Here is a 14,018-nt window from a genome sequence, read left to right on the forward strand (position 1 = left end):
GGCGCAGTCACAGGGGGGCCATTGGGTGGGAAATTGGGGATCAGCAGAGGTGAGGCTTGGAACCTCAGCCCCCCCCCGTTCTGAGAAAAATCTTCTGCATCTGTGGATGTTTTGTTGCCCTTGTCTAGCTTGGATTAACGTATAGTCACAGGCACACACCTGATCATCTACATTTGCCCTCTTACAGCACTAAACTATGTTTTCTACCTTTGTCTTATATCTACCTACCACTTCAGCATTTTATTAAAAATAATAATAATAAAGAGAGAAATGTGGTATCCACATATAAATCAAGTGTAGAAATCAAATGAATATTCATATTTGAACTGACTGTTTATAGTTCATAATGCGTGAGCAAAACCGAAAGTTTCTATGATGACTGCCCTTGTACTGTCCACCATGTAACTTATTCACTATGTAAGAATTTGTTCTCCATGTAAGAACTTGTTCGTTACGCTTCAGAAGATTGGAGACTGACGAAAATTGGGCTTGGGGTGGATTAAGGATTGTGCATTGAGCATTGACCCCCCTATACAGAATTTTGTTGTTCTTAGCAACCATTTGATCAATAAATATGAGAGATGCCCTCACACAAAAAAAAATACACACACACTTCCAATTGTAAAATAAATAAGTAACCGGGATGTAATGTATAGCATAAGGAATATAGTCAAAATATTGTTAACAACTTGGTATGGTGATAGCTGGTACCTAGAATTATCATGTATATAAATGTTCAGTCACTGTGTTGTGCACCTGAAACTAATGTAATACTGTGTGTCAACTACCCTTCAATAAAAAATAATTATCTTAAAAAAAAAAAAAAAAGCTCTTCCTCCAAGATGAAACAAAGGCAAGGAACTCTACTTTTCATGACTTTTACACAACACAGGACTGGAATTCCGAGGCATAAGAATCAGACAAAAAAAGAAACAAAAGTACCCAAACTGGTAAGGAAGAAGTAAAACCGTCACTATTTGCAGTGACATGATACTATATATACAGAAAATCCCAAAGACTCCATCAAAACCTATCAGAACTACAACAGAGGTGAGGCTTACAACCTCACCCCCCCTGTTTTGATAGAAATCTTCTGCATCCGTGGATGTTTTGTTGCCCTTGTCTAGCTTGGATTAGCACATAGTCTACAGGCACACACCTGATCATCTACATTTGCCCTCTTACAGCACTAAACTGTTTTCTACCTTTATCTTGCATCTACCTACCACTTCACAAAACCGAAAGTTTCTGTGATGACTGCCCTTGCACTGCTGACCATGTAAGAACTTATTCACTATGTAAGACCTTGTTCACCATGTAAAAACTTGTTCATTATGCTTCAGAAGATTGGAGACTGTTGAGAATTAGGCTTGGGGTTGATTAATGATTGTGCATTGAGTCCCCTATACAGAATTTTATTGTTAACAACCATATGATCAATAAATATGAGAGATGCCCTCTCAAAAAAAAAAAACCTATTAGAACTAATAAATGGATTCAGTAAAGCTGCAGGATACAAAATCAATATACAGAAATATGTTGCATTTCTATACACTAATAATGAACTAGCAGGAAAAGAAATAAAAAAAATAATTCCATTTACAATTGCATCAAAAGAATAAAATACCTAGGAATAAACCTAACTAAGAAGGTGAAAGACCTATACTCTGAAAACTATGAGACACTGATGAAAGAAACTGAAGACACAAATAAATGGCCCATGCTCATGGATTGGAGAAATTAATATTGTGAAAACCACCATCCTGCTCAAAGTAATTTACAGATTCAATGCAACCCTATCAAACTATCAATGGCATTTTTCAATGAACTACGGTGAATAATCCTAAAATCTATATGAAATCACAAAAGAGCCTGAATAGCCAAAGCAATCTTGTGAAAGAAGAACAAAGCTGGGGGCATCACACATCCTGATTTCAAGTGATACTACAAAGCTACAGTGATTAAAACAGTATAGTACAGACACAAGAAAAGATATACATGGATCAATAGAGAGCCCAGAAATAAACCCATACAAATATGGTAAAATAATATGACACAGGAGGCAAGAATATACAATGGGAAAAGATAGTTTCTTCAATAAATGGTGTTGGGGAAAACTGGATATGCAAAAGAATGAAAGTGAATCACTGTCTTATGCAGTACACAAAAGTAAACTCAAAATGGATCAAAGGCCTAAATTTAAGACATGAAACGATAAACTCTTGGAAGAAAACACAGGCAGGAATCTTGAACCAGCAGCATGAGCAACTTTTTTCTGGATACATCTCCCCAGACAAGGAAATAAAAGCAAAAATAAACAAGTGGGACTACAACAAACTGAAAAACTTTCGCACAACAAAGGAAACCATCAACAAAAAGAAAATACAATGTATCTGCAAATGATATATTTCATAAGGGGTTAATACCCAGATAAACAACAACACAAAAACAAATAACCCAATTAAAAATGGGCAGAGGATCTGAACATTTTTCCATTGGGCCAACAGGTACATAAAAAGATGCTCAACATCACTAATTAGGGGACCACAAATCAAGATCACAACAAGGTTATTACTCCTCAGAACCATCAGAATAGTTACTATCCAGACTAGAAAAAACAAGTGTTGGACAGGACGTGGAGAAAATGGAACCTTCCTACACTGCTGGTGGGAAGGTAAATTGATCCAGCCATTGTGGGAAGCAATATGGAGGTTCTTCAAAAAAAAAAAAAGAAAGAAAGCAAGAAAGAAACAAAAAAGAAATACAACCCAGCAATTCCACTTCTGAGAATTTACCTGGGAAAAAAAAAATCACTGATTCTAAAAATTACATGCACTCCTTTGTTTACTGCTACATCATTTACAACAACCAAGATATGGAAGCAACCAAAGTGTCCATCAAATAGATGAATGGACAAAGGAGTACATATACGCAAGGGAGTATCATACAATCACAAAAAAGAAATCTTGCCATTTGCAAGAACATGGATGGACCTAGAGCATATTATGCTAAGTAAAATAAATAAGTCAGGCAGAAAAAGACAAATGCCACATGATTTCACTTGTATGTGGAATCTAAAAAAATAACAAAAAACCCAAAACAAACAAAACAGAACTAGATTTATAGACACAGAGAAGAGACTGGCGGATACCATGGGGAGGGGTGTTCGGGTGGGTGGGTAAAGTAAGAGAAAGGGATAAAGAGGCACAAAATTTCAATTATAATATAAATGAATCACAGGGATTAAAGCACAACATAGAGAATACAGTCAATACTCTAGTATCTTCTATGTTGACAGACAGTAACTACACTTACTGGGGCAAGCATTTAGTAATGTAGATAACTATCAGATCACTATGTTGTGTTCTTGAAACCAGTATATTGTATATCAACTATACTACAAATTAAAACAATAAATGTTGTTAAATCTCAGGATTATCTGAGATATAAATTCTCTGCCACTTTCACTAGCAGTTACCAAAGGGTAGGGGTGGGGGAAAGAAGGTAGGGATGGAGGGAGAAGGGGATTGAGGGGTATTACGTTTAGTACACATGGTGTGGGGATTATGGGGAAGACAGTGTAGCACACAGAAGGCAAACAGTAAATCTGTGGCATCTTACTACCCTGATGGGCAGTGACTGCAATGGGCGGGGACTTGATAATATGGGTGAATGTAGTAACCACATCGTTTTTCATGTGAAACATTCATAAGAGTATGTATCAATAATACCTTAAAAAAAATTCTCTGCCACTTCCTTTCTGAATATTCCAACATTTCTACAATATACGTTTCATTTTTATCATTAGAAATAAATAACTATTCTTATCCTCCTTTCTACCTACCACTGAGAACACCAGACCTACATCAGCACTACTTTTTCAGAGCCTGATTCTCCTCCACCCTCACGTTCACAATGTTACAGGAGGGTCGGTGGGTGGTTAGAAGCAAAACCCCCTCAGAAACCAAGAACCATTCCAGAAAAATAATTGCTCACATATCAAGAGCTGCCAAGAAGAGCAGCTTCCCAACAGCATGTTTTAATAACCTTAATGAAGCAGAGAGCAACGCCTCCTACAATACGAATTCTGCTTAGATCTAGATCGTGGAAAAGTACAACTTAAAAAGCAAACACCACAGGTTCCAGTAGAGCAGGAAAGCAAGCAGAGATTTCTAAATACAGAGCTCAATTGTAAGAGTTCACTGTACCTTATTTCTATCACCATTTGCTCTGTCAAAAATAGAACCGTCCATGTCCTGATCCATTCAGAATAAGCCACCGCAGGCACAGCTTTGCTCACACACGGCAGCCGGGGCAAAAAGGCCACACAGGAAATGGGAACAGAGGCCAGCAGGTTTTCTTAGGGATTATACGGCTCCAGCTTTTATTCTGCTTCCTAGTTTATTCTGGTGCCAAGAAAGCTGCAGGGAGGTCTTTGCTCTGCTCTGAAAAAGATTTCACTCAAAAGGCTGGAGCAGTCTCAGGGCTGTAACTCCCTCTGCTGCCCAATGTCTTCTTCGCATGCTGGAATCGGTTAAATTAATGTGAAACTCAAAATGTTGTCTAAGAGCTAAAGAAACTCTTTACTTCAAGATATGACCAAAAAGGCCCAAGTTCAGATCGGAGACAAGCAGCTAGAATGACAAATTCTGAGCAGGACAGGTGTCTACATTCACCTACAAATCTCCCCTCACAAAAGGTTTCTTTTATTCAAGAAAAGGCTCTGTATCTCCCCAACATGCACTTAGGAAAAGCAAGGACCACTTCTTGGTCCTTCCTCGCCCACCCTTAATAATACTGCCCTTGACAAGAATTTAAGGCAGGCCTTACTTCTCTTTCAAGATACAATTTAAATAGCACTTAACACATGGTACTGAGGCTGTTTGCCAGTCTGTTCACTGCAGTTATTCAACTTTGTGCCTATCTAACATCAGATGCTTAATACCGTTTAATAGAATTCCAACTAGAATCACCCTGTGACGGGGAGAGATTTATCTACATAATTCAATTAGGAAATAAGGACTTACTGAGGGAGGAACCGAAATTCTTAGAGGTAAGAAAGATACAGGTCTTTCTCCAACTAACCAATTATTCTGCCTATAATTTACCAGCAGTTTGTGGCCTTCTTCAGATTACCAATCTCATGAAGCTTCCCTCCTGTTAATTCTTAGCATTGCTCCTTTTATTATTAGTAGTAGTAAGCTATCACTGATACACAACCTTATGAAGGTTTTTACAACATTCACCCATATTATCAAGTCCCCCCACACTGTCCATCACCATTGTAAGATGAGCATAGCTCATTTTTAATGTACTTTTAAGGTACTTCATTCTATCCACAAGTACTTCTCACACCTTAATCTCAGTGATAAAAGAATTCACAAAGACCACCCAGGGTGACTCTGAGAGTGCTAAGCAAATACTGATGCTATTTTAATGTCCCCAACCCATTGTGGTTAGAAACTCTAACATTTCAGCATCCAAAACTAGAATTGATGATAAAGGCATATGTTATGGCAATAATTTTTAGTTTTATGAACCCTCTTCTCCTCTATCACCCAATCAGAAGCTTACCTGTCAGGCAGAATGCCTACTCCTTGCCTTAAGAATTACAGATTCAAGGCTCTGTGAAAAGCAAATGCCCAGGGCAACTGCCGCCCTTCAGGAAACTTTAAATACCAACAGCTAATAGTGTCATTTTGTAAAAGGTCTCTCCCACTGAACATAAGAAACAATGTAAATTTTTTAATAAAAACAATCCCACAGCGTTTATTGCCATCTGGTAATAACATAAAAGCAATTAAAACAATATGAGCACATCTCTTAGAACTACACTCCCAACAAAGGACACCTAAAAAAACGAACTGTATTGCCTTCCCAGCAGTTCCTCACTTCACTCATCCTTTCTAGTTGGAGACACTTTGGAGCAGGGTAATATTATCTCCTTTTAGCATGATCCGACCTGCAACAAAGTTAAAGGGAAGAAAAAGCTATTAATAGCCACTCAGACAACTGTGTAACCACCTTTTAGCCTCAGAATTTTGGATCGTTCTTGAGCAGTTTTGAAAATATTTTCCCTTTTGTGAAGGTATGTGAACATTTTCAAATATCCACATATTGAAAGGGCTCTGTATTTTAGAATATATGCACTTTTCCAACAATAACCTAATGAAGGTAGAGAAATGTATTATGAAAATACAGTTTCTGTGCAGACTAAGTCAACTGAATAGGTCTACCCCAACTTTTTCCAACGATCTAAATTTGCAGAAGTTGGGAAATAAGCTGTATGTTAAGTTTAGGAAATGCAGTATTCTACAACCACAATCTTAGGGCTCTTAGTATATAAAAAACTTCATCCTGCAATAAAGAAACCTGTTTAAATTTTACCCAACAGGTCCTAGATTTATTTGAACAGAGAGTACTTTTTTCCTGAGAAATATCTAAGTATCTTCAGAAACACTGGTGTACAGTAAAGGAGTTTGAGAAATACTAATGAACCCAACAGCGACTACATGGTTTCACTTTCCCAGGCCTCCACAACAGGTAGTCTATGCTACTCTACAGGATGGGCACTGTCACGGGAATTCAACACTTTTCAAATCATTTTTAATAATATAAGGCTAAATAATTTTTAATAATTTAAGTCTAGCTTGCTTTTCCTGGCAAGACATGTATATAAATTTTAAAAATCCAGGCTTTCAGAAAAATATCCTAAGTGGAGATAAGCATAACGACACATACCACTGCTCAGAATCTACTTTCTACAAGTCTAGTACAGGCCCAAGTGAACCCACAGGGTCTGGAAAGAGAGACCCCTGAAGCCCCATACTGATGAAAGTACTAGTGAGCTGTGGACTGGAGCATTAAACAATTAAGAGACAAAGTACCTAAATGAATCTCAAATTAATGAGATGTTAACAGAAATGGTTCAGTTTGTCTTGATAAAGCCATGAATATTAGACCATTTGTTAACTGGGTTAACAGATTGGAAGAATGATCTTCCAATATTTTTGAGTTTCTACTACGTGGTAGGCACTGAGCATATTAGGGAGCAAAAAAGGACTCACGCATTTATTGGAGCATGTGGGAGAGACACTAAGCAAATCATCCTACTAATTAATGTCTTACTACAAATTCAGAGAACACAGAACACTCTGCTTCCCTCCGTTTCCACCCCAAGCAAAACAAAACCAAACCCTGGGAGCATGTGATATTTATTTGATCTGAGTCCTCAAAACACACAGAACAGCATATAAAAAGATTATATTACAATGCCCTATTAATGGCAGGGCAATTAATCAGATTCAAAGAATGGGAAGAATACAAGTATGAATGAAGCAGTGTGATACAAAACAAGCAAAGGGAGATAAGGCCAGATCATGAAGAACCCTTGCAGAATGTATTAAAAGGTTTTCTTATTCTACAAGCAACAGGAAGCCACTGAAGGATTTCAAGCAAAGGGATGAAGGCACATTGGTGTTTTTAAAAGACGACTGCAGCCTGCAGAGCAAGCTACAGGGGAATGAGGTAGCTGCAGAGAAATCAATTCGTAAATGATAAATGAAACTTGGTGCCGTTCAGTAAGGCAGGGACACTTAAATATCTCTAAGTGTGTGAAGGGTAAGGGTTGAATTTTATTTCTGATACGCTAACTTTGAGAAGACTTTGAGATATTCAAATAGAAATGTTGAATACAACAGGCTCAGAGAGGTACCGGGCTACAGACGAAAATTTGGGAGTTAACAGATGGTAAGTGAAGGTGTAGTCTTGAGTGCCTAGGAAAATAATACTCAGTGGCAGGAGCGCCTACAACCAAACCGTAAGCACCTCAAACATCTAATGGCTGGGTCCCAAAGAATGAATATACACAAGTCTGAAAAGGAGTAACTACAAATGAAAAATGAAAACCATAATATAGAGCCAGGGGAACAAAATGTTTTAAGGAATGGCCAACAGTGTCAAATGCTGTTTGGTATTCAATAAAAATGACTAATATTGGCTCTTAGATTGTTAAGACTATTATCTTTAATGACTTTGGTGAGCACTGCCTTGAGTGGAGAGAGAGTAGCAGAAATGAGAGTGGGGTAAAGAATAAGCAGAGGATAATTTCAAGAGTGTATTACTCTAAATAATAAATTTTCAAATGCACACTAAATTTAAGGAGGTACTGAACTGCAAGTTATTTCAGTTCTGCAGGTGAATAAAAAATTCCAGAATTCTGTAAGGCCATCTATATTCTTACCCAGCTGTTTTCTTGACTTTGTTTTAGAATGAATCTCTTCTGCATCATCTAATACGAGGTTCATGTATTCATCAAAACCCTAGAAAAGCAAGCCAATTAACTGTCATCTTCAAGAAAGATCACATCCAAACCATTCTAAATGAATATACAGAAATGCCAACTAACCAGAAACTCATCACTTTACTGATCTTTCAACTAAAATACTACCTCCCACCCTAAGCCTCCTTTTAAACAACAAAGAAAGCCAGAATGTACTCCAAAGTACTTCTGGAACCTTTTGGACTTAAGATTTCATTAGCTATGCCAGAGGCATTCTTCCTAACTTTTATAGCCTGCCCAAGAGAGTATGTGTGCACATATATGAATTTACTACTTACAAAACATCACCACCACTAACTGCACTTGTTTTCCAAAAAGGATGGAAAGGAAGATTACTCATGGAGCTACATCTAAAGGGAATGCAATGTCGTGCTATATATAATACTCAGCCTTTCTTGAAAACATTATACAGGATATTCTGCCATCCTGGAAGTCTTTAACTAACCCGATCCAGCTCCATTCAGGTAACACCTTATCCAGATCTAATGCTCCATTGATTCTCACTCCCCTCTAAGTTTATTTCTGTGGTCCCCTCCTTCAAACACTAACATTGTTGTTCAAATAATTTTTAACAATGAATTTTGCCTCTCTTTCATAAACTACCCAATTCCTACAAAATAGAACAGCAAGGCAAGGACCGCGGGCCCTGATAAACTGTCCTGAGGTTGGGGTCGTTGATTTTTTTGGACATTGCTCTGGCTGGACATTTTTTGCGAAGTCTTTTCTTACGAACGAACTGCTCTGAAGGAAAATACCCTGGGTACTCACAATGATACAGCCCTCTATCCGCATATTCACTTGCTCATAAAGCCACACCTGAATCCGAGATCTCTGAAATAATCACAAAGAAATGTTAAATAAGTAAACAAAATCATTTTGGTCAAACAGTAGAGAAATACGGCTCCTAAGAAAAACTTTAATAAAAGCCAAGAATTTTAACCCCTTGACTCGTATCTAGAATTGACAACCAACACTAGCTCCTTGACAAGAAAAATTCCCACTTAATAAATGCTATATTGGGAGTAAGTTAATAACTGTCCTGCGATCTTAGGACTCAATTATTTCTTACTGCTTCTAGTCTCAATATATTCAGAGGGAAAATTTGTGACAATATGCAAACACAGACATTTCTAATGACCAAGGGCATCTTTCTGATCTGCTACAGTAAAATCCAGGTCTGAAACAGCTTTCTCTAGGCTCTCAGTTTTCCATATCTCATACCAAACAACCACGGGAGGAAGGAACCTTCAGTTCTAGTTACAGGGGCTTGAAATTAATCTTTTTTTTTCAACTGTGCTGTCACACAGTAAAATCTGTCAGAGCAACAGGAGCTAAATTTTCTTTCAGATGTAATTTAAACACGCTGTCCTGCAAACTCAAAGCGGGAGCTGCTGAAATTCCTCCCAAAACAAAGAGAATGCCACTTAATCCTCTGAATCTATCCCTCCCCTCTTTCTTTTTTCTATACGTAACCTTTCTCCCAAGTACTAAACACTACCTATGACACGGTTTAAACGCTGACTGGATTCTTCTTGTGTTTCAACCTAGGGGGAAGCAGGGTAGAAGGTTCCAATGTTCTGGCCATGATCACTACCAACTAAAGTACCAATACCCCAGCACCACTGTTAGTCACGTCCACCACTACCTACTTTTTGAAATTAGTAATTTTGCTGTTGCAAAGTAATAATGGCACAATTCTTGTTGCATGGGGGTTGGCGTGGCTACACACCATTTTATTATATCGGGGCTTTCCTGCACCCCTTCCCCTCAAATGCCCCTCCAATCTCGTTTCATCTACTTTTAACTCTAGAAAACAGTGACTGGACAAATGACACAACCAAACAAATCCACCTTTTACTTAAAAAATGAATTAGGAAACGGCAAACAACTTACGTACATTTTGCAAGTATCTGAAGATGAGGTTCTGCACCAGCGGTTAAGGAAAAAATACACGCAGAGCACAGACTCTGCTCCCTAAAACTGCTCAATCCTACCCCCACACCTCGCCTTTGCTTTCTCAACGAGAGGTTTGGGGTGTACGCAACGAAAAGCGCGCAGTGGGCCCACATTAGGGGTCCCCCAAATCCTCGGAAGGAATCCCCTCCCGCTGTTCTCCTGGAGTTTCCTTGGAGCCGATGTCTTCCCTCTGGAGACCGACAGCTCCGACTTCCACCCGTACCCAGTCACAGCTGTCTTCCCTCCGCTCCTCCCCTCCATTCGCGCATCTCCCACCGCAGGGGTCGGCCCGAGCCCGCCTCCCGCCCCACCGGTCCTGCAGCTGCCCGCGCTTTCTCCGGTCTCGGTGGCCCCGGGGGCCCACGGGATGTGGCTCCGCACTCCGCTCCGTCAGGCCTGTCTGCTCCTTCGCCCCCGTGTTCTGACCCGAACCCCCTAGTCCTGACACCCCACGTAGGATACGATGGGCTGCACCATCACTTTTTGCACTTTCTGGCCCTGGCCACGGTACGCCATGGTGGAAGCTAACAAAGACGACACAGCCCCGCACGCTTCCTCCAACGTCCGGAATGAGGAACCGGAAGCGGAAGTGGATGGTGCCCGCGCAGCGACCTGGGCGGCTTCTGGGAAATGCCTTTCTAGCCACGGGGAGCGCTTTTCTCGGTGCCTCATAGCACCCGGGGAGGCCAAAAGGAGGCGATCGCGCTTTGGAACGTGGGCCTGTCCTAGAGCGCCACCTGGAGGAAGGCGGGAGGAGCGCCGCGGGGGCAGGCGGCCGACGCACCGACTCCGCAGCGCCTGCATTTGAGTGGGCCGAGCGCGGAATCGTCACGTGGCTGCCCCCGTCTGTGAAATAGGTCGCCTTGGCGCTTTACCTAAGGCCTGTTTCCCTGGAATTTAGGCTTGACAGCAGCGTTGTAGCGCAGAAGGTAGGGCAGCGAGAAGCCTGAGCCTAGGGCTCCCACCTCTAGCGCTCTCAGCCACAGTCCTCGTAAATTCAAAGCCAGACACTGTGGTTTGCTCCGGTAACCACGCAAACTTCATCAACTTTGTGGGGAGTTATTTATTATAAGGAGGCCACAGACCATGGCTATGTAGCGTGGAAGCCCTGAAATCTGATTGCTGGGCTCAAATCCAGCTCGCTTATGGTGTACGACGAGGGTATAGGTTACTCCACCTGGCCATGTCTCGACTTAGTTGTTAACAAAACGGAGATTAAAATGTTCCTCCTCGTGAGGGTGAAGATTCAATGAAGTAGCAGTGTAACGTTAAGGCCTCAATGTTCGAACATATCGTTTCCTTGGTAAAACAGCCGGGAGAGGAGCAGCAGGGATTTGCGAGGCTCTGTCATGGCCTTGTGGCTTGGCAGAACTTGCGCTTAATTGGAATACCGATTTTATAGACGAGGGAACAAGCTCAGAGTTGAAGGGACTCATCTAAGGGGGCACCACTTAGGGCAAGTGGCAGAATCAGAGCTTACCTGAGGTCTTCTGTTGAGGATAATTTTAACACCGACTTGATAAAGAAGTTGAGAGCAAAAAATAGTAAAGTGATTTTTAAACTATAAGAGCTATAAAACACATGGGATAATTATTTCTTAAAATTTCCCTGCCCCAAACCCAACAGAGGATCTGGTTGTGCAGAGAGGAAACTCAAGATTTGCTGAATTCAAAGACAGCATGGACAGAACACATCAGTATACCCATCCCACATGCACAGAGGCTTAGCTCCTTGTTTCTGCATTTTCCTGTATCAAGTCCTGAGTCCTAAACTCTCGGGGATTGAGCCCTATAACCAATCATTTGATTATACAACTCATTAAAAGTGATTTGCTTTTTTTTTCTAAAGATTTTTTAGCATTTAAATCTTTGATCCATCTTGAATTTATCCCAGTATATCCTAGAACTGATACAAGTTTATTATTTCTAGATGGCTACCCAATTTTCCATCACCATTAAAACAACCCATTGTTCCCCATTCAATTTAAAATATCATGTTTATAACATGCCAAGTGTATGTACTGTGTGTATATACATATATATATGTATATATGCACATATATATATTTCATTCAGTTAATCTGTGTCTATTTATGGACCATTATCACTGTAAAAAGTATTGTAGCTTTATAATGTCTTATTTGGTAGTATTAGAATTAGGGAGAAATTTCCTAGCTATTCTTGTTTATGTTTCTTACAAGCTTTAGAATTAGCTTATCTAATTTTAAAAAACTTATTTTACTATGATTACATTAAATTTCAGAACTTAGAATTTTTTAAATCTAAGTATATGATGTCTTTCTATTTGTTTAAAAGTTCCTTTAATTCTTTTAAGTTTTTAGCTTTATTTAGTTTTTAATTTCTTCTTTCTAGTTTATCATTTAATCACAGATATTTCATCTTTCTTGTTCTTAAGAATTGCCTTTCCTCAATTGTATGATCTAGCCAGTCTTTAGGAAAAAAGTCATAAGTTCAATTACATAAAAATTATAAAGTTTTGCATGACTTAAAATAAAAGCCACTATAGTAAGCAAAGTCAGAAGATTTGGGAAAAGTATGTTTGTACCACATCAAACAAACGGTTAATTCTACTAACATATAAGGAACTATCCCCACCCCTTCACCAGAAAAACAAAAAACTGTTCTGGTTCTCAAATGTTCAATTTTGGAATAAACATTCCAAAATTTACTAGCTTAAAACAATCACCACTTTATTATAATTCATGATTTTGTGGGCCAAGAATTTGAGCAAGGCTCAGCTGCATCATTTTTCTGCTCCAGAAGATATATTTAAGGCTTTGGTGTGTGTATTTGGAAGGCTGGCCTCAGCTGGGTTTGTCTTCATGTCTATGTAGCCTCAAGGCCTCATACATGCTCTCTCTGGCAGAGTAGTATGCTTTCTTATATGGGGGCGCAGGGCTCTAAGAAATCAGGGTTGAAGCTAACAGTGCCCTTAAAGGCGACGCTTGGAACTAGTATAGTGTTCACATCCCAGGCCAGATTCAAGGGCTGGAAAAATAGAGCCCAACTCTTGATAGGAAGTGTGTTAAAAGAATTTGCACCCATTATTAATCTGACCCAAAAACCCCAAATAAAAATTGGTAGTAGATGTGAACAATGAGTTTATAGCAAAGGAAATACAATCATCTTCTAACATAGGAAAAGATGCCTGACTTCACTCATTATAAAAGAAATGCAAACTAAACTACACTGAGAGATCATTTTCCCTCATTAGATTGGCATAGATCAAAAAGTGGTAAATTATTAAATGCCACTTCTAGGTATTTAATCCTGCAGAAAAATTTATATATGATATAATGTAATATTGCAGCATTGTTTAAAATACTAAAACAGGGAACAACCTAAACGTCAATCCAAAGAGACTAATTCAATTATTGCATATCCATATAGTGTAATATTATGCTATAGTCAAGACGGAAGAAGCTGTGTCCTGAAATGAAATGACAGTCAGTATACAATGAGAGAAAAAGCAAGTTATGATATAGCTGAGATTTACATAAAAATACCCAGTGGAGCCAGCAGAGCTGGATCTCAGACGGGGCAAGCTTAAGGAGCAGAACTTAAGGAGTCACACTCCCACTTGCCAGCACAACCCTGAGAGTGAGCACCCTTCCTAAGGTGTGCCCAGACACCTTGCTGGCCTCACCCGAATCCCAGCCGTGGTGGCCAGAACAAGGATAGCTGGTAAGGGTATAGATGAA

General features: G+C 39.5%; 1 protein-coding gene across 1 annotated transcript; it reads right to left on the reverse strand.

Annotated features, from left to right (window-relative positions):
- Window positions 1-5,741: 5,741 nt before the first annotated feature.
- On the reverse strand, window positions 5,742-10,902 carry SNRPE (small nuclear ribonucleoprotein polypeptide E). The gene is made up of 5 exons (XM_017651302.3): window positions 10,760-10,902; window positions 10,239-10,265; window positions 9,110-9,172; window positions 8,243-8,321; window positions 5,742-5,962 (listed from the first exon to the last, which is right to left on the reverse strand). Exons 1-5 carry the CDS (start codon window positions 10,811-10,813, stop codon window positions 5,907-5,909), a joined length of 279 nt encoding a protein of 92 aa, XP_017506791.1. The 5' UTR covers window positions 10,814-10,902; the 3' UTR covers window positions 5,742-5,906.
- Window positions 10,903-14,018: the final 3,116 nt, after the last annotated feature.

Source organism: Manis javanica, chromosome 11, assembly GCF_040802235.1.
Source record: "Manis javanica isolate MJ-LG chromosome 11, MJ_LKY, whole genome shotgun sequence".
In the NCBI taxonomy this organism is placed as follows: Eukaryota; Metazoa; Chordata; class Mammalia; order Pholidota; family Manidae; genus Manis; species Manis javanica.

Excerpts from the sequence above, each read along its gene's own strand:
- SNRPE (XM_017651302.3), bottom strand. The coding sequence starts at position 10,813 with ATGGCGTACCGTGGCCAGGGCCAGAAAGTGCAAAAAGTGATGGTGCAG. Across the intron at positions 9,173-10,238 it reads TCTTCAGATACTTGCAAAAT|AGATCTCGGATTCAGGTGTG; the intron begins GTACGTAAGTTG and ends TGATTATTTCAG. Across the intron at positions 5,963-8,242 it reads AAAGTCAAGAAAACAGCTGG|GTCGGATCATGCTAAAAGGA; the intron begins GTAAGAATATAG and ends ACTTTGTTGCAG.